The sequence below is a fragment of the Echiichthys vipera genome (genome assembly GCF_963691815.1).
Source record: "Echiichthys vipera genome assembly, chromosome: 22".
Taxonomy (NCBI): domain Eukaryota; kingdom Metazoa; phylum Chordata; class Actinopteri; order Perciformes; family Trachinidae; genus Echiichthys; species Echiichthys vipera.
The window spans coordinates 15,387,492-15,408,459 of NC_139847.1; the positions used below are offsets into that span (position 1 = coordinate 15,387,492).

Below are 20,968 nucleotides of genomic sequence, written 5' to 3' on the forward strand. Positions count from 1 at the left end.
CCCACGTAAAGAAGCCGAAGGTCCTTGAGGCAGTGGCCGCAAATTTGACTCTGACCTGTGGCCCTTTGCTGCATGTCCCCCCCCTCTCTCTCACCCCATTTCATATCTGTCTAATAAAAATGTACATTTTTAATTTTTGGCTAATACAATTTGACCTATTAAGTCAAAAACACTGTTTGTGTTTGATCTAAAAGATTAAGAAACTCATGGATAAGCACATTTCAACGGTCTTTACAAGGGGCATATGAAACTAGATGTAATCCCAGATATTTAGCTCTGACACGTTTTCTTCTGAGATCACCTCTGCCTTCTCTGTGTCTATGCCGGAGAGCCGTAGCGTATTCCTAGTTTGCCTCGGGTGTCATAGCGAGTACAGCTTGGCAAATTTATCAATTTATATTCAGCATGCTTTGCAGTCAAAAGAAAAGGAGTCCCAAAGAAAAAGATCAATTTTCCAGTTTTAGATCTTGGCTTTCATCACTTCTCTCTCTCCCCCTTTTCTCTTTCACTCTGGGTTTCTGTCCTGTCCCTCTCTTGCCATGGAATTGGGAATAGATAAGTGAAAAATTGAGAAAGCTGGAAGATGGCAGAAGGCTTCAGAGAAGAATGAATGAGGGAATTGGCTTGAGTGTGGATGACATTGTGTGTGTGTGTATGTGTGTGTGTATGTGAGAGAGAGAGAGAGAGAGAGAGAGAGAGAGAGAGAGAGAGAGAGAGAGAGAGAGAGAGAGAGAGAGAGAGAGAGAGAGAGAGAGAGAGAGAGAGAGAGTCAAAGAAAATATGCTATTCTTCCCTCGTTCAATTAGGAATTAGTTGCTGCTGATCTACTCCGATCCAATCAGACTTTGGTGTTTGGAGCATGGATGTATATAAAGGCTTAACTATTGGAAAGGGCAATCTAACAGCAAGATAAAGCATAAATGTGACTAATGTAGATAACAAATTATGTTCCTGCCTGGGGACAAGGGATTAAACTTAGATGAAGCTCCAGAGACGGACCTCACCTTCAGCGACTAAAGTTCAGCCAGTGCAAACCCCAGCGCCGAGGGTCGAATCCCGGCTACTGTAGCTGTCATATTTCACAAAAAACATGCACAGGCAAGCATGACTGTCATGCATTGCACCCTTAGTTTATTATTTTTCATTCTTAGTTGAAATTTGAGTGATAAATGTCAAGCGCAAGGTGGTAGGACTGTGTGGGAGTCTTCATGTGCACCTTTGTACAAAAAAACCTGGATGAAGGTGAATATATCTCAGTTGGTGTGGTGATTATTGTTATTAAATACTCTGCCACATCCCTGGGCTCATAGCTCTGAAACTGCTAATTACAGGTTAGTGCGATAACCAAAGCTCAGAAAACAGAAACATTTACCTCAGGAAAGTTCTGGCTGGTTCAGAAATACACGTCACCACAAATCTGCACCAAGACAGATGGAGTATGATTTTCCATCAAGTATCATCCCAAAACGCAGTTTCATGTCCATATGTAACATTAGCAAGTATCTTCTTTTATCCCAATATACATTTTCATCCTCCCCAGTTCTATTTTTTTTCGGCCTCAGGATGACGCAGCTACCCAGAGCCAAAATTGTCAGAATCGTTGTCCTTGTCATTGCCTACATGCCTGAATCGAGATTGCAATTTTCAAAGGATTAATCGTGCAGCCCTACTATTTACTGCTGCTTTCAGATGCTGCAAGGTTCCCAGGATCTAAAGGAGAAGCTTTTCATACAGTATGAAGCATCTGTGGACAGCAAATACTGAAAAACTCACCCACATTCATTCATAGATCAAGGCCGACTGACTTTCCTGCTTCAACCTCAACATTATTCCTGTGGTGAAGAGTCTTTAATTGAAATAAATGATTTACATGTTAAGCAATTATCTGTTGCTGCAGCACATCTACAGCACGTATTAAGCCTGGCAATGACTGACTGTCTTTATATGTTTCGGATTTTTCCCCCTCCATGTCCCTTCCATGGGCTCAGTATACAACTTACTTATCATGAAATATAATTAATCAAATCTATAGCTCGGGTGCAAATACAAATGCCCTATTTTTTCAACACATTCTACACAGTGAGATCTGCATATGGAGCCACATAAACACAGTTGAACAGCGTATTATTTGTTGACAATCTTTTTCTTTTAGTGTCTAGTTATCACTTCATACTTGCCTACTTCCACAGTGAAATTCAGCAGCACACTTAGCAGATCAAAGGGTTCTAACTCGCTCCTCCACCACCTTCCATGCATCTCTACCTCTTCTTTCACGTCATTTGTCTATAAATTATCTCCTTCTTCACAAACGAACGCATTCATCACTCATGGTCAATCAATCTCCAGTGTCTGGCTCATGGTCTCTCATCCACAGTTAGCGAGGAAGTGAAAAAAGGAGAGAATGAGAAAGAGGACATAGAAGGAGGGAAATTGCATATAAAATGGTAAAAGGACTTGTACTTATATAGCGCCTTTCTAGTCTTCTGACTACTCAAGGCACTTTCACAGTGTTTGTCACATTCACCCAATCTCTCGAATGGAGGAAGACCCACTCTTCCACTGAGCCACAGTCGCCCCCCTTAATAGCACCTATTGCGGTTTTAATATTTATGATGGTGTTAGGGCAATATAGAAGTCACTATATATGATAGAGAAAGAGCGACATGAAATGGCTGGGGGGTAAAGAAATAGAGAACATGGGATGTGGCTAGAAAAAGAAGAAAGAAATAGACAAAAGCGATTATAACGAGAATACAGAAGTAAGAAAGGAAAGAGATGTAAAGAAAAAAGTTTTAAAAAAAAAAACGCTGTCAAGTAGCAACAATTTGCCAAGGGTTTTGAACTCTGCTTTTGAACTCAACCGCAGTAAATCAAATACAACTGAGCAACATTCAGGGGGGTTGACTCTGAAGCTCTGAATAATTCCTGGGTCACCAGATAGTACCCGGAGCAGGGACTTTACTGAGGACACTAACTATGGCAAAGGAACTTCATTCAGGCCGTAATTCCTCTGGTCAAAATCCTGAGGTCCCTGACTTCCTGAAGATGTTTCTTGGTCCCTGGAAAAGCACCTGCAGTGAAAACTGGCTACTGTGACCAGGCAGGGCTTGACAGTGCGTGCGTTTAAACTGCATTTGCGACTAAAAATAGATGTGTGCGAACTAGAGGTCGACCAATAGTGGATTTTTAAAAGCCGATACAATAACTATAGTTAGGAGCAGGAAAAAGCCTAAAGGCCGATATCACCCCGACCCCCGCAAAACAATACAACACTGTTAGAAGTTTACAATTCATGACTTTATTAGCAGCTACTGCTTTACTGTACAGCTAATAAATATCCCAAAATATAAATCCCCCAGCTGCCATATGTACTGTAAGAAACAAGATGTGAATTAATGCTCACTAATTAATGAATTAATTAATCCAGCAGCTACAGTTTACAAGACATTGAAAAATTTTAAGATTCATGGCAAACTTAGATGAAGACACTACACGGAGACAGCTTTCATTTTAGCGTGTTCTTAACAAGCTGTTAATTCTTAGCTTAACAAGCACTGTAGCCGTGTGAAATGTGCCGGTGGAAATGTCGCGGTTTATGCTGAAATATGATGCACGTTTTTGTGGCACTTGTGTTTGTTGACTTTCAACTCGTGAAGGTTTTAATGCACTTACAATAACGCATGTTGTCGTCTCCACCTGGGTCACTTCTCTCCTCTCTGCTGCTCCTCTCTCTCTCTCTCTCTCTCATGCGCTCTGTGTGTGTGTGTGTGTGTGTGTGTGTGTGTGTGTGTGTGTGTGTGTGTGTGTGTGTGTGTGTGTGTGTGTGTGTGTGTGTGTGTGTGTGTGTGTGTGTGTGAGGAGCAGCCCGCCCCTCAGTGATCAGAGAGACAGAGAGCAGGGCAGGGGGAAGAAGCAGTTTATGGCGCTGTGGAAAATAACTGCAGCCATTAGCCACTATCGGAGCCAAATTCCACCAATTCCGATAGTTTGTAAACGCCCTATGGGCGCTGATTAATGGGTCAAAGCGATTAATCGGTCAACATCTAGTGCGAAATGTAAAATGTATTTAGGAGCATGTTTGCGAATAACCTGAAGATGTGGTGATCAGAGGATCCCATTAGTCTTGCTATTTTCTTGTTTGAATTTGTTGTCTTTTTGCCTTTACTGGAAACAAAAGCATCTTAGTGTGCTACCACATGAATGATAAACACATCAGGGAGCACGAAGACACGTGCATTACAAGCATAAGCTTCAAAGCGGTGACGACATTTTACAGTTAACCTCTTAACTTCTCCCTTTTGATCTGTGTATGTGAGTGAATACACAGCTGTGCAGCAAGTTTATTTCTTGTTAACATGCATGTGTTTGTGTATTGTCCAGTTAATTTTGGTAAATGATTGCAGTGTCACAAGATGCACAGGAGCATGGAGCTCTGACAGAGAGTCTGTTCAGGAAGAATTCAAGGACCGTTAAGCAGAATCGATAACATCCCTGTTTAATTTAAATTTGAAGTATTAACTCAACCTTAACCCGTAAAAATATTAAAGTATGAATTATTAGACAATGAGACTAATTATTAAATTATTATTTGTGTAGACTTACTGTTAAATGTCTCAAACTGAGTGTTGTGGAGTTAAAAGTGGCTTATTTTAATCATGAATAGAGCTTTTAAAGGGATTTGCAACCATCAAAGTGATTTTTTAGACATCCCACATACAACAACTAGACCAGTTAAAGTACTATGTCTTTTCTATGGCAGTGTCTGCCTCTGCACGGCATGCAAACGCTGATTCAAATTATCTTTAATAACAAATGAATTCATATATTTCATGACACATTATGTTACACATGAAAAGCTGAAAAAACAATTTCATACTTTCCTCCTGTTTTGGCTCCTTACCCTTCTCCACTGCTGTCTTCTCTGCTCTGAATATTCTTCAGGCGACTTCAGCTGCATTGAAATATTTACCAAGCCCCATTAAACTCTAGACTGCAGCAAACACATACAGCTCTAAAATGCAGAGACAAGCACAGGGCAGCATTTACATGCCCCCAAAAGCTGCATGACGGCAGAGCCTGGTGTCCCTGCAGGGTGAGTCAGTAGCGCTGAAAGTCATTGGCTCTGGCTAGCTGCCTATTGATCTGAATTGGTGGATCCTGGTGGGGCCAATCCATTTAGGCCTGGTGGTGTGGCAGAAGAGGACACAAGCATAGGGGCCAATTGTGATCAATGCTAAATCAAAGATGATCACAGCTAGTTTCATGCTACGATCTGTATAGACTGTGGCAATATGATTTGCCATGCTCTGCGGGGACCTGCAGCAGTATTGTGGATGGAATATGCTTTGTCAGAGACAGGGGGGGGCAGAGTAGAATTGCAACAGCAGAGCTTGGGGGACATGATTAGCATTCATGTCTTCACAATGTAAAGACCGTTACAAATCCAGATAGACCTACTAGGGAACACTGGGGCAAAAATGAGCTGTAGGGCCCCTTACTGACCCCCTTCCTTGAATTATCTGTGTAAACTGTATTTACTCTGTCACCTCCAAATACCCATTGTGTAATATATAATAATAATATATTGCCAATATAATATATCATATTTTGGTGCCAATCTTACCAATCACTGCCAATATTGTTGGAATATTGAAGCTGCACTACTTAACCTTTTCTATCACTAATGACTGTGTATTAATTTAATGAATTTGTCTCACTATATTGTACATGTTACAATGCTAGTGAAATGCAATCCCTTTGGGTCTTTTAGCTTGAAGAAAAAGAGCCAGCATGTTGCACTCTTGCATCTTTCAGCTCATTGTTTTGGTTTGTGTATGTTTTTTGGTTCAGTCATTATTCTTGTTTCCAACAGTTGTTTTCAGCAAAAAGGCTGGCATACGCTACCTGCCCAAGATAGTAGCTAGCTGAAGAATACATTGAACCCCTTAGCAGTTAAAGCACAAGACTTTCCCTCAGGATTTAGTGAGGACCAAAACAGAGCTGAAATGAGGAGAACACACCTCATTATACGCCTTTTCTACAACCTGTTTCAACCAGAAATACAGCTTGATTCAGTAACAAGATGCCAACAAAATGCCATTTTTTCTTGACTTTGATATATGTTATCGCTGGTTTATCGTCTCTGGCTATTGCCTCTTTATATTTGACTCTTAGTCAGTGAGAAAGACTGAACCATGGTCTTCTTTGTGTGCTCTTTTATACTCAGAGACAAACACACACTGATGCTGCTGATACAAAGAGCACTGATAAGATGTGAAAGAGACAGAGAGAGAACAGCATCGGGTGTGTAATAACAAAGGAAATCTAGTTCTACCATGACCTGTTACCTGCTGCCTCACATGCATTATGTCTGTCCCCTACTGTTGGGTAAAGTCTGATACTGAAACTTTCTCTGTGGCACTAACATCAGTTGCTTCCTGGCTCTGACTTAGCATAACTCCCGAGCACCTGTCTTCCTGGTGCTTCCGATGAAGCATGTAGACTCCAAAGTAGAGCACTGTTTCCATATGACTGCTTGGGTGGACCGAACCTCTGTAGTGGAACCAGAAGTCGATAACCCTCCAGCAAGTATTAGAGCTGGCTTCTGTGGTCTAACCTTGCCTCCTACTGTCCTCAGTTCACAGTTGCACCATACGCTCCTGTCTCCTTATCAGCCTGTGCACAGTTCCCAGATCAGAGTCTGGGCTGAGGATGAAGGAAAGAGTGTTTCTCAGATGACATGGTTGCAGGGATAGAGGGAGGAAGGAGGGGGAGGAAACAACAGGGGAATGGCTGTTTCTCATGTGGTACTGCTGTGGTTTAGCCAGCATAGCTTTCAGCCCTGGAACACACAATTTTGCGTGTCAAGCTGTATTGAAAGGTCACTTTGCATGTTTTTGGTTTTGTTTTCCAGAGGAAAGAAAACCTACAATTTATGCTGATGTCACACAGCTGAACTCAGCCCGTCAGCAACATTAATATGGGAGCCATGTACACTAGAGACTGGCCTAACTTTTAATATCCAAGTGTTCTCACAACAGCCGGTTTCTTAAAACATGGATGGGCAAACACTTGGATAACCCCCCCCAGAGAGTACAGCAAAGTGCTCCACCAAAGTATGTCTGTAAACCTACTGAATTATTGATGATTAACCAGCCAGGGTGGACACATAGTGACTGTCATATTTGAAGCGTCAGCAACTCTGAAATAGCCCTGAAATCAGGGGAGTTCGGGGAATGATAAAACACTTAAAAATGTAAGAGGACCTCCTAAAGGCCTGATTTAAAGAAATGGTAAATGAATTGTCCAACACATGACATTGACATATTTGTGTGATCATGTTTTCACACTAAACATGTAAGTGCAACACTGCAAAGGGAGAAACCCACAATACAAAATGACAGCATTGACACGGTAAGAGGTGACGATGACATCAATTTAACCATAGAGTAAAGTGGAGGGAAGGTAATTATTTGTGTCTCTGAAATACTACCTGACCTTCAATTAAATGTCTCAAGCATGCCATTTGGTTGGTTACTTTAAGATTTAGTCTGTGGCATATTAGCAGCCCAGTAACCCAAGAAATGACTGTCATATTGAAAGATTTTGCACCTTGCAATTTCCAAACAATGCCAACATTCAATGCCAATTTAGGAAGTCGTGTGCCCTTAATGTATCAAGGTGAAATCTCAAAGAGTGGAGGCCAGGGTAGTAGAGGATTTGTATAGCACAGACGTGCAGTTAAAATGAGTGCGGAAAAATGAAACTACTAGTGTCTGTCTCCATAGTAAATAATCTGTTGGTGTTGATTTATCTGTGCTTCAAAACCCAACAGTTTTATTTTCTAATTCTCAGCATCCCTGCGCTCACTCTCTCAGCTCGCTGGTGCACTTTCACTTGTGCAACTGCAAAACTGGCATTGGGATTGATTTGAGACCAACCCATATTAAAAAGGATCCGTGCCAACTGAATCCATAGCATCAGCAAAGGGCTAATTAATTTAAGTGTTGACGTATTAGTGTGTATGAGCTAAGTTGACATTTCTTTTGGGTATTTTCTTTCCAGGTCTGATCAACTATAAAACTATGAAAACAGAGGTACACTATGGAGCTAATTTCCTGCCAAAACATACCATGTAGCCATTGAGGCTTTCGTCGTGAGGACCAGTGTTTTTTTGGCAGCTATTTTAGATTTAGTTTTAATCTTTAGAGCATGGGTGTCAAACTGATCCGGTAAAGGGCCGTGTGGCTGCAGGTTTTCATTCCAATCAAGCAAAAACACACCTGACTCGACTTACTCAATCACTTGAACTGTCTTCACACATTTGATTTGTTGAACCAGGTGTGTTTTTTATTGGTTGGAATGAAAACCTGCAGCCACACGGCCCTTTACTGGATCAGTTTGACACCCATGCTTCAGAGGAAAATGTTTATTTGTTTTAGTCACATATTAGTCATCTTTATTCTCCATAGTTTGAATCCAGTTTTAGTGGATGGAAACTCAAAACGTTATGGTCCAGTTTTAGTTGGTAAAGGGTCATTTAATTTTAAACAACTTATAATCAAAATGTTTTCTTTCTAATTTATTCAATCGTTAATCTTGTCTAGACAAAACCAAGTTTGTTGTTTTACTTCAACCTATTTGATTTCATATAAGACTTTAATTTGAATCAATCATTAGCTGATTAAAAACACAACCGACATTGTTATCTTCACTTCATCTGTTCAACTGACTTTAGCTGCAGTGGAGTGTGAATTAAAATCCTGAGCCCGATCACAGCGGACTTTGTGTATGACTTTGTATTTTAACCTTATCCTTGTAAGACATGCTATATTTATAATATGTTGGGTATTTGTTTAAAAGGTACGCTTTTTATTCGCAAAAAAAGGCATTCATGCAAACCACACTGTTAGTGACTTTTAATGTAATTGTAAAACATATTTTTTGGTTTTGGTTTTGGCAGGAAAGACCTCCATAGTAGAATGCATTACAAAAAAAAATATCCCCCACTTGGTTTATTCGTCTCCCGTCTACAACCTTAGGTCATTTTTCATTGGCAGAGTGGCTCCTATTACTGTTGAGCTGCATTTACTATCATTTTGTTCATAATTGCTTTCAATGCCTCTCTTCTATGGTTACACTGGACAAAAAAGGCATATAGTTTCAGATAAAATTATCCAGTTACCATTATAATTTTTTTTTGCTTATGGAAAGCAGGGAGCACACTTGACCGTCAGAAAGAGATCGTTGAGAGACAAGCAGACAGCTATTTTCCTGTCTGCCACACAAAAGAATAGGACAGTCTGTCTGAAATTACAAAAATGGCTCATTTAAGGGATATCATCTGAGCATAATGTGACCACATCTGAATATCGTGCCTTTCTCTTTGAAGCTCTTTGAACTGGCAATCACTAAAGTGCTGACAGTAAATCTCAAAGTCATTCAGTCTTTTAGTCTTTTTCCTGTTGTTCTTCTTTTTCAAACCTTTTTCCTCATGTCTGCGTTTACTTATCACTTTCTTATCACTTTGGTCTTTTGGGGCTTTGTTATTATGGCTTTCTTCTTTTTCTTCTCAGTTAGTATTTTTAAAACTACTGTCAATTTGTTCTTTCAGTAGACCATGGTGCTTTGACGCATTCATGCACTGATTTGGTAAGACTTCAGCCAGAAATTGGATTTTACTGAATAAACAAAGGCTATATGGTATGTATGAATAATTCTTGCTGTAGAAATAAACCTTTTACAGCAGTGAAACGTAATACATGCATTAATAACAGGCTGTTAAAAGCATAATACGCAGTGGTTTGAAAACACATCGAAAAAGTTTCTTTCAACAGGGTCTCTGTCTAATTTCTGAATTTCAAATAAAACTAAGAAAAGAGGAAAAATGTTCTGGGGTGGGAGCTCTAAATCAACTGCGAAACTAGCACTTGCACTTCCCAATGTGAGGATCGCATATAGAGGGTGAGGAGTCTTTGATGTGTCCTGTCTTTGCCAACCTTTCTATACAGGATGGTTCCATTCCTTGCACTTAGATGGAATCAAGGCAGTAGTCATAACATTCATTGGGGGGGGGGGGGGGGGGCACAATCTACATTTAACAGAGCAAACGGTTTTGGGATTTGTTCATGTACTGATCTCAAGGTGGACCAGGTCTAGAGCCTTGTCAGATGTGTGTAATGGTGTGATCCTCACATGCTATTGTTTATTGTCTAAATACAAGTTCCAAATGTTGTTTTGAACACATGAAGTCTGAACATTGGGGTGCTTTTTATTGAGGAACAGGCATTTCAAGTATACTGGGCTATAGGACTCATTAGAGAAAGGTATCTTTTCATCAAAAGATCTTTTTCTGTTAACTGTTTCACCCTAATTGATAAGCATGTGATTAGGCCTTGTAATGATAAACCTTACAGCAAAAACTTCTTACCTTTCTTACTTTTACACTTTCTTTTGTAATCTAAAATGCTCCTAATAAGCGTATGCTGCTGAAACTCACCATCAGAGCATCAGAGGTCAGGTAGGGGGAAAAGGGTGGGAATTTAGAGGGAGGCAGAGTTGTTTGTATTACTACTTAAGGGGATACACCACACCCCAGGTGAAATCCGCATTTGGTCACTTGATTCCTTCCTTACACATGTCTTCCTTCAGACGGGTGGAATGGAAAACTCCAGGACGTTTCATGGTTTCTATTAAAAAATTCCCTAATCACCCGTCACCCCTTAAATCATATTTTTTGTTTTGAAATGCTTTAAAATGTTCAGTTTAGCTGTTAAGCTGCTAAAAAGTCTGTGTCTCCCGACAACTTTTGCATGGGAAGAAGAAACTTTTGATGGTTTATGGTTTCATTATCTGTGCATTTTAGAGAGGAGATTCGTTTGGTGGCAAAATCAAAATCCCCAAAAATACAGTCTGATTACGGTCTTGTATAGAATTTACTAATCATTCTTCCCCCTTTTCTAAGGACATCTTGCTGATCTTGTAACTTGATCATTTTCCCAAAACTTTAAAAGGTTGATAAAGATTTGAAGCATTTGCATGAGAGCACTAAAATAGCCAGTTCAGGTGCCCTGAGTCAGTTTGTCAAGTCTTCAACCCTACTTCTGACCCCTCATTTGCTGTATAAAACAATTTTGCCAGTTTTTCAAGCCTTTTATTAAGAAGGACTGACAGGAAATGGGGTGAGAGAGGGGGAGACATGGAGCAAAGGGCAGCTGCCTCGAGGACCTTCAGGCTCTTTACATGGGGCGACTGCTCTAACCACTGCGCCACTGGCCGCCAAATAAAGCCATATTTAAACTCTTCATCCATCATCCACACAATATCTGTTGCCTGTGATTGATGTATCTCTCTGCCTACAGTAATATTTTTTGTGCTTTCACTTGTTTAATTTCTTATGAGTCTCCTGGCTAGGGACTGAACACCCAGTCAATACTACAATAAACCATCTCAAGATTTCTGTGGGTCAAACAGTCCACAGGACCTGTTTTTTATGGAGGAGCAAAGCCTTCCTGTTCATCAAAATCAGTTCTTCAGTTCTTACACTTGAAAGAAAGTCATCAGCAGTGCTCCCTGCTGAGATGGCATGCTGTCTATTGGTCGAAGACATAGTTGCGGACACCAGATCAGAAGGTGGTTTGCCTTTGATGCCCTGTGATCTTGACAGCACTCCTCCAGGTGATGCTTTGCTGCCTAGAGAATTGCTGCGTTAGAGATGTTACGGAAGTGTTATAAGCCACAGAAGAGTAGTGTGGCAGTGATGCTATGTTCAGTAGGTGTAAAGAAAAGCTTTTGGAGATGTGTTTAAAAATAACATCTCGACGGGGATCAGATTTGGATAATCCATTAATGGACCAAGAATTGTCTTAAACCTCAAAATACACTGGAGTCCCCTGTCTTCTTTTAATGATCTTTTTTTCTGCATTTCTACATTTTAGGATCGTGAAAGCTTGGAGAGAGACAGGAGAGGTAGGAGGAAGAGAGGTAGCCTGGCATCACCGGACTGGAGACCGGACTAAAGTACGCTAAAGTGATTCTGCCATCGTTGATTCAACTCCAAAATTCTTCAACTGTTTTCTATTGATATGGTAATGTTGGTTGTAGTTATAAATCGAATTACTAAAGTTTGAAATTGATAGTTTTGTAAATTTTATAAGAAGAAGTTAATTGACTATAATTTCCTTGTTCTCAGAGTGGTGCCCCACATGATGTGATTTAATGTCACTTAAATCATATTATTTAATATAATAATACTTTAAGGTGATTATTGATCATATCGATAGTCATTTGAGGGCATTTTAAGTTGCTGACCCAACAGTGATACCCCTTATCCTTTAAATATTTTTGGTAAGTTTTTGTCTTTATTCGTTAACCTAAATTAAGTGAGCTAACACGGAGCTGTGAGCACTCGTTGTGTGATTTGGCAACAGACCAGAGGACGCCAGGACGGCCTGCTGCCCAGTTGAGTGGAGTGAAGAGCTGCTGCAGGAGAGGATTATGGCCTGTTAGTAGGTGGTGTAGACATAAGGCTTTGTGGTAATGAATTCCCTGGTTGGAAATCATATCTATGTCATATCTTATAAATAATGAGAACATCACTGTTCAGTATGTACACCAGAAATCAACTGTGAATCGTGTTCATAACGGCCTTACATTACAGCAGTAGTCAGTTCAAAAGTAAGTTCAGTATGGTACAGGTTCAACACAAAGCTATGCCTAAAGAAGCACTGTTTTAAGATTTATTCTTCAACTCCAAGCTGTCTTGATTTGAATCTCATTCTCATATTGTGATGGATTTTATATGCATGGAGTTTTTTAATGTAATGTATTTCTTTGTCTACCTGCCCAGGTACATCAGCTACTAGACAACTCTGGTGCAAATATTTTTAATTGTTCACTGTCCCTGCCCAAATTTTCCCGAGTTCATATGTGCAAATGGCTGTAGTTAACTCGTGTTCATGAGCGCACGAACGCACACACATACTGGACCAAAGCAGAGCGATTGGGCCGCAGCTGCTACTAAGTGACACAGTGCACACACCCACTGCTAAAGGCGATGGCTGATTAGGACTGAAATCACAAACGGTAGGTAAAGTTAGTTACGGTTTTTGTGCTTGTGTTTATATGATGATATTATGACATGTAACACAGACTAAACGGTAAGAAAGCTTATGGAACGCACACACACAAGACAGATCTCTGCCTTTTATATGATGGCTGGTAAAGATCCAACCGATAGATACTATTAGTGAAAAATTTGGGGATTAATCATTTTTAGCATTCACCTGAACCTGCATTTAGACCACACACTGAGCACACAAGGAAACGGACTTGTGCGAACACTTGCCCAGTTGACAGCCCTCTGGACACAAGTGTTAAAGAAAATTGCTCAGGGAGAGCGTGTCGAGCCTCCAGTCTAAAAGTTTATTTACGACACCACTCCCGTTGAAATGTGTCAAGGGTCCTTGGGAGCCCACTTCTGCAAACAGATCTTTAATGGAGCTCTCAAGGAAACGATGGAGGGAAAAAAAGAAGAGGGTGACATTGTCTCCGTCTGAAGACTCACCTCTCTCTAATTGCCTCAAGTCCTATTGATTACCTGAGGCCCCTCACACCTTTTGCGTGTGATCCCTTCACAGTGTGTGTAATCCCCTCACAGGGCTTAAAGACCCACCTGTTTGTGTTTTTTTGATGTGATTAGGAGTATTGATCAAGCTGCGCTCACGTAAATATGTTTGAAAATGGTAGTTGTTCCCTAAGGAAGGAAACACATGGCAGCATCCACTGGTCCAGGGATCAAAGTGTTTAATGATTAACTCTGCACACAAAGTCCGTATATACACTAGGGCCCCAGCTACTGATTATTTATTCCAACCAAGTCATTGTATAAGAAGACTTTTTTACTTTACTTAATTGAAGAGCAAAAGTATGTACAATATACAAAAGAGAGAATAAAACTCTCTTAAAATAAACAAATAGATGCTTTCCTTTTTTGGAAAAATCTACATTTTATTGCTTGAATTGCATACGGTAATATTATCCGTCAAAAAAACAAAACCCATTTAGAGCATTCAAGTGTCATTGTGTCTTCTTGTGTGTCTGCCATGGATGTGGTGCCCACCGCATAACCCTGTTGTGTGGCTGTAGTAATCACCCATGCTGAAATATATGGGTATTTCAGCATATTTTACATTAACACTAAAGTCATACAGCCCTAATACACACACATACACAGACTACATCCACTGCCTTTCACACGAGAACTACTCTCGCAGCAACAGCAGTGACACACGCGGACACTTACACACACCAATTACAGCAGGAAGCACCAAACCTGAGCTTCTATCACTCCACGCATGCCAAGCCTGGAGGTGTGTTTAGGCAGCAGCTTGATCCCCAGCTCATTTTACCAGACATCCTACTGTCACAACACACACTCTCCCAGTCACTCTCTTCCTACCTCTCTCTCTTTCTCTCCCTAAGGAAAATTATGATGATTCCATTCCCATGCAATTAAATGCTCTCATGCTGTCTGGCCCTCTACTATTCTGTATGTGTGTGTGTGTGTGTGTGAGGAAGATGTGATGGCAGATCCAGCACAGGCATTTGGAGTGTTGACTGGAGCAGAATGTAAGAAAAGTGACTACATATAATCTCCCTCTATCTTTTCATCGATTGGAAGAACCTCGGGCCGCCACAGTTGGCAGACCAGTGGTATCTCCGTTTAAGTCACCTACTGTACCTCTTGGCTCTCGCTGCAGCTTATCTGATGCCTGTTTTTTAAATGAACTGGTGTTCAGAAGCTGCCTCTGGACTGAATTACTGGAACATGGGTAGGAGTTGAGTATGTGGAAAAACCAAGAGCGCAAAAATACCCCAAAATTTTGTTTGGAGTTTAGGATGAGCAACATTTAGCAACATTGCATTTGCAATTTCTTTGCACTATCACGAAAAAAGCCGTAATATATCCCTGTCACACATTTGCATGATTATTATTTGCCATGATTAAAGCCCCTAGATGTGGAATCAATATGTGATTAATGAATCTTTCTAAGGTTATCTTTTTCTTGTGCTGCAGTTCCAGGGAAAACTGACTAGTGGTCAGAGAGGCGGCCATTTTTATGTGTACTGTTGCCACTGCGAAGAACTGTGACCACTGCAGAGGGCTAACTTCTGCAGTAACCGCCCATAAATATCCCACACACAGCATATAAGAACAGCAAAAACAAAGGGATGATAAAGACACCATTTCACACTTCTTGTGGGTCTTAAGTTAAGATTTTTAAGAGGGGTTTATTTTCTATGAGTGTATACATTGTTTTTTAAGCTATTACTACATATTATCGGTTTAACCATAGTTTCCTTGCCATACCCACAAGCATTCTTTTTTGTGAACATGAAGTTAAAATTATTTTCATTTAATTGACAATCGTCAAAGCTCTACCCAGAGACAAGTTGGATATTTTTAAACTACCACTTGAGCCTTGAATGTGGTTAAAGGGGTATTTTTACCCTGTTAAGGCAATACTCTTAATGGTAAGAGATTGTTCTGCCTTCATGCTGGAGTGTCTTATCTCATTTTAAGCTGTGGTTTGTCTTAAGTTTCAGATGATCATTTTCTCAAATCACACAATTTCTTGTAATTCCTTCCAGCCTGCCGGTGTAAATATTCAATCAGACCTCCAGCTCAAACTTTCAACAAGAACACCAGAGCAAAGCTTTTTTTGTTTCATCTTAAAACTTTCAGTGCTCAAGGAGGAAACCAACACTGCATTTCGCAATCTCGTGGACAACACAGTCATACAAAAAAAAATCTGTGCATTTTCCTACCTTTTTTTTGTTGGTTGGACAGATATAGAAACTGGTCACCACGATTGTTGTCCCGGGCATCAGGTTGAGTTTGGTGTAGGTGGTGCCATAGTCAGTAGATCTGAAAACAGGCAGAGAAAAACATGAACAAGTAGCAGTTAAGGGGCCTTCACATGATAAAAGTTTTGCACTGAGCTTTTAGCTAACCGTTAGCTCATAAACTGCCTATTCACAGACCTTGTGTGACTGCTTATAAACCTCCAAGCATTACGCTTTCTTCCGAGATCATGAAACGACTTGAATGTAACGTTAAATAGTTCGGGAAATTCGGACACACTAACAACAAGTTTTTCCTCCATCTTTCTAACTGGCTTGATGTCACTCTCTGGTGTCCTAGGAAACGTAACCGTCAAAGCTTCTATCTCATTGGTTGCGCCTTTGAAAGGTCAGCGGCAACAAGGTCGAAGTTCAACTGATTTAAACTTTGAGCGCAGCAAAAGAGAGGCAAATCTGAGCGGTGCGCGCCGCTACCTTGGGTGCTACCGCCTCCTCCATAGGAGATGAATGGAACGGTGGGTGCAAAGCGTTTTTACCACGTATCATGTGTAGGGTCCTTTAGTCAGGAAACTTTTGACAACATTTTGTGGTAATTTCCACTCGCAATAGACAGTATAGTAATGAGTTCAAGGTTAAACTATAAAATACCTGCTGCACCTACAATATGCTGATAGCTCATTGAATTTTCACAACTTTTCTTGGTTCCAGTTTATCAAACTCTTCTTATTTTGCATGCTAAAACAACAGCAGCTCCATGAAAAACCTCTGTGTTGGCAGGAGGAGATTAAATCAGCAAAATGCCGGGGAAAGGCCTGCTTATTTTCTCAAACTGCCCTGAAGGTATTATATCAACTCTCTGTTCACCATATTACAACTTTGTGGTCCGCAGTCTGAGCCTGGTGACAAATCAAAACGACTAGACAACCTGTCATTGCCACAATGGAAAAACAGCCTCGGGCTAGCAATGAAGTACTGGCCAATCCCCAAATCTGGCAGCTTCAAGAGCAGCTACCGACTGCTGAGATTGATAGCTAGCTGCTGGATTGTTTCTCCAGTACTGCTCAGTCACACCCACCAAGCAGAGTGAAGGTGATTGTTTGTGACAGGTTTTGAAAGTCAGCACAGGTTTCAGCTCTGGAGGGCTGAGGTGAGGTGATCGCTTATGGATAATTAATGTCTTAAATTCATGTCAGAAATATACAGAGGGAAAACTAATCCCACATCCTCCCTCAACCGCATACTGCAAGCAAGGCAGACTAAGACAGCAAACCCTGATTATGACAGATTAAGAAACTGAATTTATTAACTTTATCCGAGGTTAAAGAATGCAAATGTAACATCTACTGTATTTGCATTTTCTTTTTGCTAGTGTGCAGTGTTTGACAGCTTTCTGGGGATAATTTTGAAAAGCAATCCAAAGCACACAGGAAAGGAGATGCTGAAGCATTTAGCCAAGGATAGAGGGTTCAACAGGGAGCCTGGAAGAAGAGGTCTTGATGAAAGAGAATGATGAGCTAGCACGTCAGCGTGGTTGAGGGTGAGAGGATTTACTCTTTTGCGCAGTGGGACATCAACTGACACACACACACACACACACACACACACACACACACACACACACACACACACCGACACACACATACACAATGGGACACATACACACCCTTGCCAAGCTATTCAGCAATCAGCTCTCCTAGAGTGCTCAGATACAGCTGGAGAAAATGGAGTGGCATAGTTGGGGTGAGCTATTTCTCTGCGGTACGTTGGCTAGTGTTTTCATCTTCCTCGCTGGCCTGTGTGCAGTGTTTAACCTGGGATCACTTGGAGGACATGAACAGATCTAGCGCTGATGACCGTGTTAGCAACAAGAGATCAGTGTTTATCTTAAAAACCTACTTGTGGATGGAGTGGGCCTGATGTGGAGAGGCCCACCGGGAGGCTGGATCCTCAGGATGGAAGTGCAAAAAACGCACACAGAGCAGTAAGATTTAGTCCAATGTTTCAGAGGATGATAAACAGTTAGCATTTTCGAGTGCAGATTTATTTTTGATTGTCTCTCTGTTTAACAGATTTTAAATGACCATAACCTTCTCTTTATCTTACTATTGACCATTTTTTAAGCATTAAATATGTTTTGTGGTTTATTTCCTACCTTCCTACAAATCTTGTAAAATACTTACTGTTCTCTGATGCCATCATTCTGTGTCCAATGCCTGTATGGCACAGGGAATAAAAGATTTCTATATGTTGTTTTTGTGATCACCTTCTGCCTGATCAATGCTTGTGCCCAAGTATTCAAACTTTGTACACTCATACAAGCTGGTTATTGAATTGGTTTTGTTTGTATTATGAGTTATTTTTGTTTTGGCAATATTAATTGCCTGTTCACTTTTCTGACACTAGTCTTTTCAGGATGAGACCAATATGGGCCATATCATCAGCATATTTGAGCAGCTTGACATTACTGCTATCAACAGTCATTAAATTTGTGTAGAACAGCATTGGTGTCAGAACACAGCCTTGTAGTAATAGCAAGCTTGTCTGAATTGACCGTGTCATTAAAACTCTGAGGGCAGTCAGTTTGAAAGCACCTAATCCAATAAATGACACCACCATTATGATTCATCTTAAAAAGTTGTTCAAAAGAGTGATTCGATAGGCTGATCCAGCGCTGTGGAGATAGGTCTGGCTATGCGAGACTAACCCACTGACTGCCAAATATTGTAATGAATCATACTAGACTGTAGGAAATACTAAAAACTGTAAGTTTTTGTAAAAAAAATCTCATTATACATTGGCCAGCAAAAACTATAAAGAATATGCAAATCCACTATATTGCTGTACATGACATTGTTTAGAAAAAAACTGTGGTTTGTTGCAATGTTCTATGCAGAGGTCTCCAAGCCTTCTCCCTATTACACGTTCATAGTTATTCATTAGCAGGGAGTGAGGCCAGATTTGGGGTGGGCCTTATGCCCAGAAACGAATCTCGACATCTTGATACTGACAAGTCACACTTCATGCCCTATCATTCTGTCCTCATTACCCATCACTAGGGCTGGCTCACCGGGTTGGGATAAAGCCTGACATCCAGCACATAAGAGACACCTTCTATTTTCTCCCTTATCTATTTTGCAAGGGCACCTTTGCTTCATCCAGGTCTTAGCACCACACAAGACGACTGGGATTAGTTTAAAGAAATACAAACAACTCAGAGTTGTTCCCACCTATCCCAGAATGATATACCGGAGTAGCCAGCCAAAGGGGTCTGTTACCATGGAGACTGCTTCTTTACACTCATATGGTATTAAAGACCAAATAAGGCGGTTTTGGTCAAATGATGGAAATGACAAATTGGTGATTCACACATTGATGTGACAGTGTAACAAAACACAAATGATACCAGATAAGAGCCATAAGTCGAGCATGCTGCGGATGGAACACTCGTTATTAGGGAGATTCTTCTTTTTTAATTTGAGTTGACTTCATGCAAAAATGTGATTAGGAAATTGAGGTTATCTCTCCAAAAACTGGACACTGAAATGATTCAAATCAATGTAGCTGATGTATTTTTCCAAAGCCTTGCCTAGTAGCAGCATCCATTAGACAAAGGACTTTGTTGTAAAGCAGAGGGGAGAAGTCAGGAAAGACGTTCCAGCACTAATAAGGCCAATTTGGGGGATGGGTGGGGGTTGCTGTTGAGAAGCAGCAGCCCCAGAGCCTAGTGTGAGAATAATGATGTTGAGGTAATAAGAGAGCTCATTTTGTACTGTCTGCCATCCGGACCTTTGGATTAATTGACTGGTTGGGAGTTATTGTAGATTAATGAGGAATAATTACTTTGGAAGAGAGGAAAAGATGAGAGGGGAGATGGCGGAGCACACTGAGGAGGAAAGGGGAGAAGGGCTGGATGAAAAGCAACGAAAATTGAATATGTAGCATTCAATCAACACACACAAACAAACCATCACCACCGTTGTTACCTTTCATTTCATACAATGCGGCTGTGTGAATGCAGTCAGTTCCCCAAACATCATAAACATGACGTGGATGGCGAAACATTTGATTCCGATACACAAAAGCTTAAACTAGTTGCCACAAACACAAGCTATTGAGTAGAGGCCATACAGTTGAAAAAATAACAGTGGAGGCACATAAACCTCTAGAACACTGAGGTATAAAAGAAGAGAGGAATAACAAGAGAAAGGTAGGGGAGAGAAAGGTGGACAGAGAAGTGTCTACAAGAGTGGATGTGACAGAGACAGACACTATGGGTGAAATTGTATTTTCCTTGATGCGCTTGAGAAAACAGAGAATATGGAAGAACTTTAGGGCGGCGACAGGTGCTGAATCAGATTTAATGTCCTAATATGTCAATGTTGCTCCAGCGCCTGATGTCTCAGTGAAGACGAATCGAGAACGTCAAAGGGACATGTGACGAGACAGAATACCAAAATATTGAGAATGGGGTGATGAGAATGTATAGGAAGAAACCGCGAATTAAGTTCTTGTAAATCCATCTAAAAGATCTTCAACATGTTAGCTGGTGAGGTGTTGTGATTGAGACGTAACAGACATAAGTGTATCCTTCAATGCGCGTCCCCCCAAACTGTGCATTCAGTCAAGAGGTATCTAAAACTAAGCTTATACTCTGACACAGGTTCAAACTAAACAAATGGTAAAGCAGAGCCGTGGGCTGGCATGTTAAAGATGAGCAAGGGGACATGTTCAGTAGCTGGGTGTGTCTGGAGATGCTAAAGGTCTGATTTATGCACAGAGCCCAATGCTGAGGCAGACAGATGCTGTCAGTGTAAGTAAGGCCTGGACAGCTAGACGACCAGACTGTTCAAGTTTGATGAGGCTCATCAATGATTGGCTTATATACAGATGTCCCAGAGCGAGAGAGAGCCCAGCTAGCAATTGAGGGGGAGGCAGTCAGGGGAGAAGTCAAAGTCCCCAGACAAGACAGAGGATTGAGCCGTACCTGCCTATGTGAATGAGCAAGAGCTTTCGATCACCCATGCAATGTGCTGCACTGCCACAGAGACACAAGGTTGAGAAAATCTGCAATACATTACGACGCAGTAGCTCTGCTGACAAGAGT

At 40.9% G+C, this 20,968-nt stretch overlaps 1 protein-coding gene across 1 annotated transcript in view; it reads right to left on the minus strand.

The window, feature by feature from the left end:
- Positions 1-20,968, minus strand: part of sorcs2 (sortilin-related VPS10 domain containing receptor 2) — a gene marked incomplete at both ends in the record, with an annotated part of 274,176 nt that overhangs the window by 131,546 nt on the left and 121,662 nt on the right. The window contains one exon of the mRNA XM_083936714.1: positions 15,829-15,928. Within this exon, the coding sequence (XP_083792840.1) occupies positions 15,829-15,928 (100 nt within the window). The remainder of the gene's footprint in view (positions 1-15,828; positions 15,929-20,968) is intronic.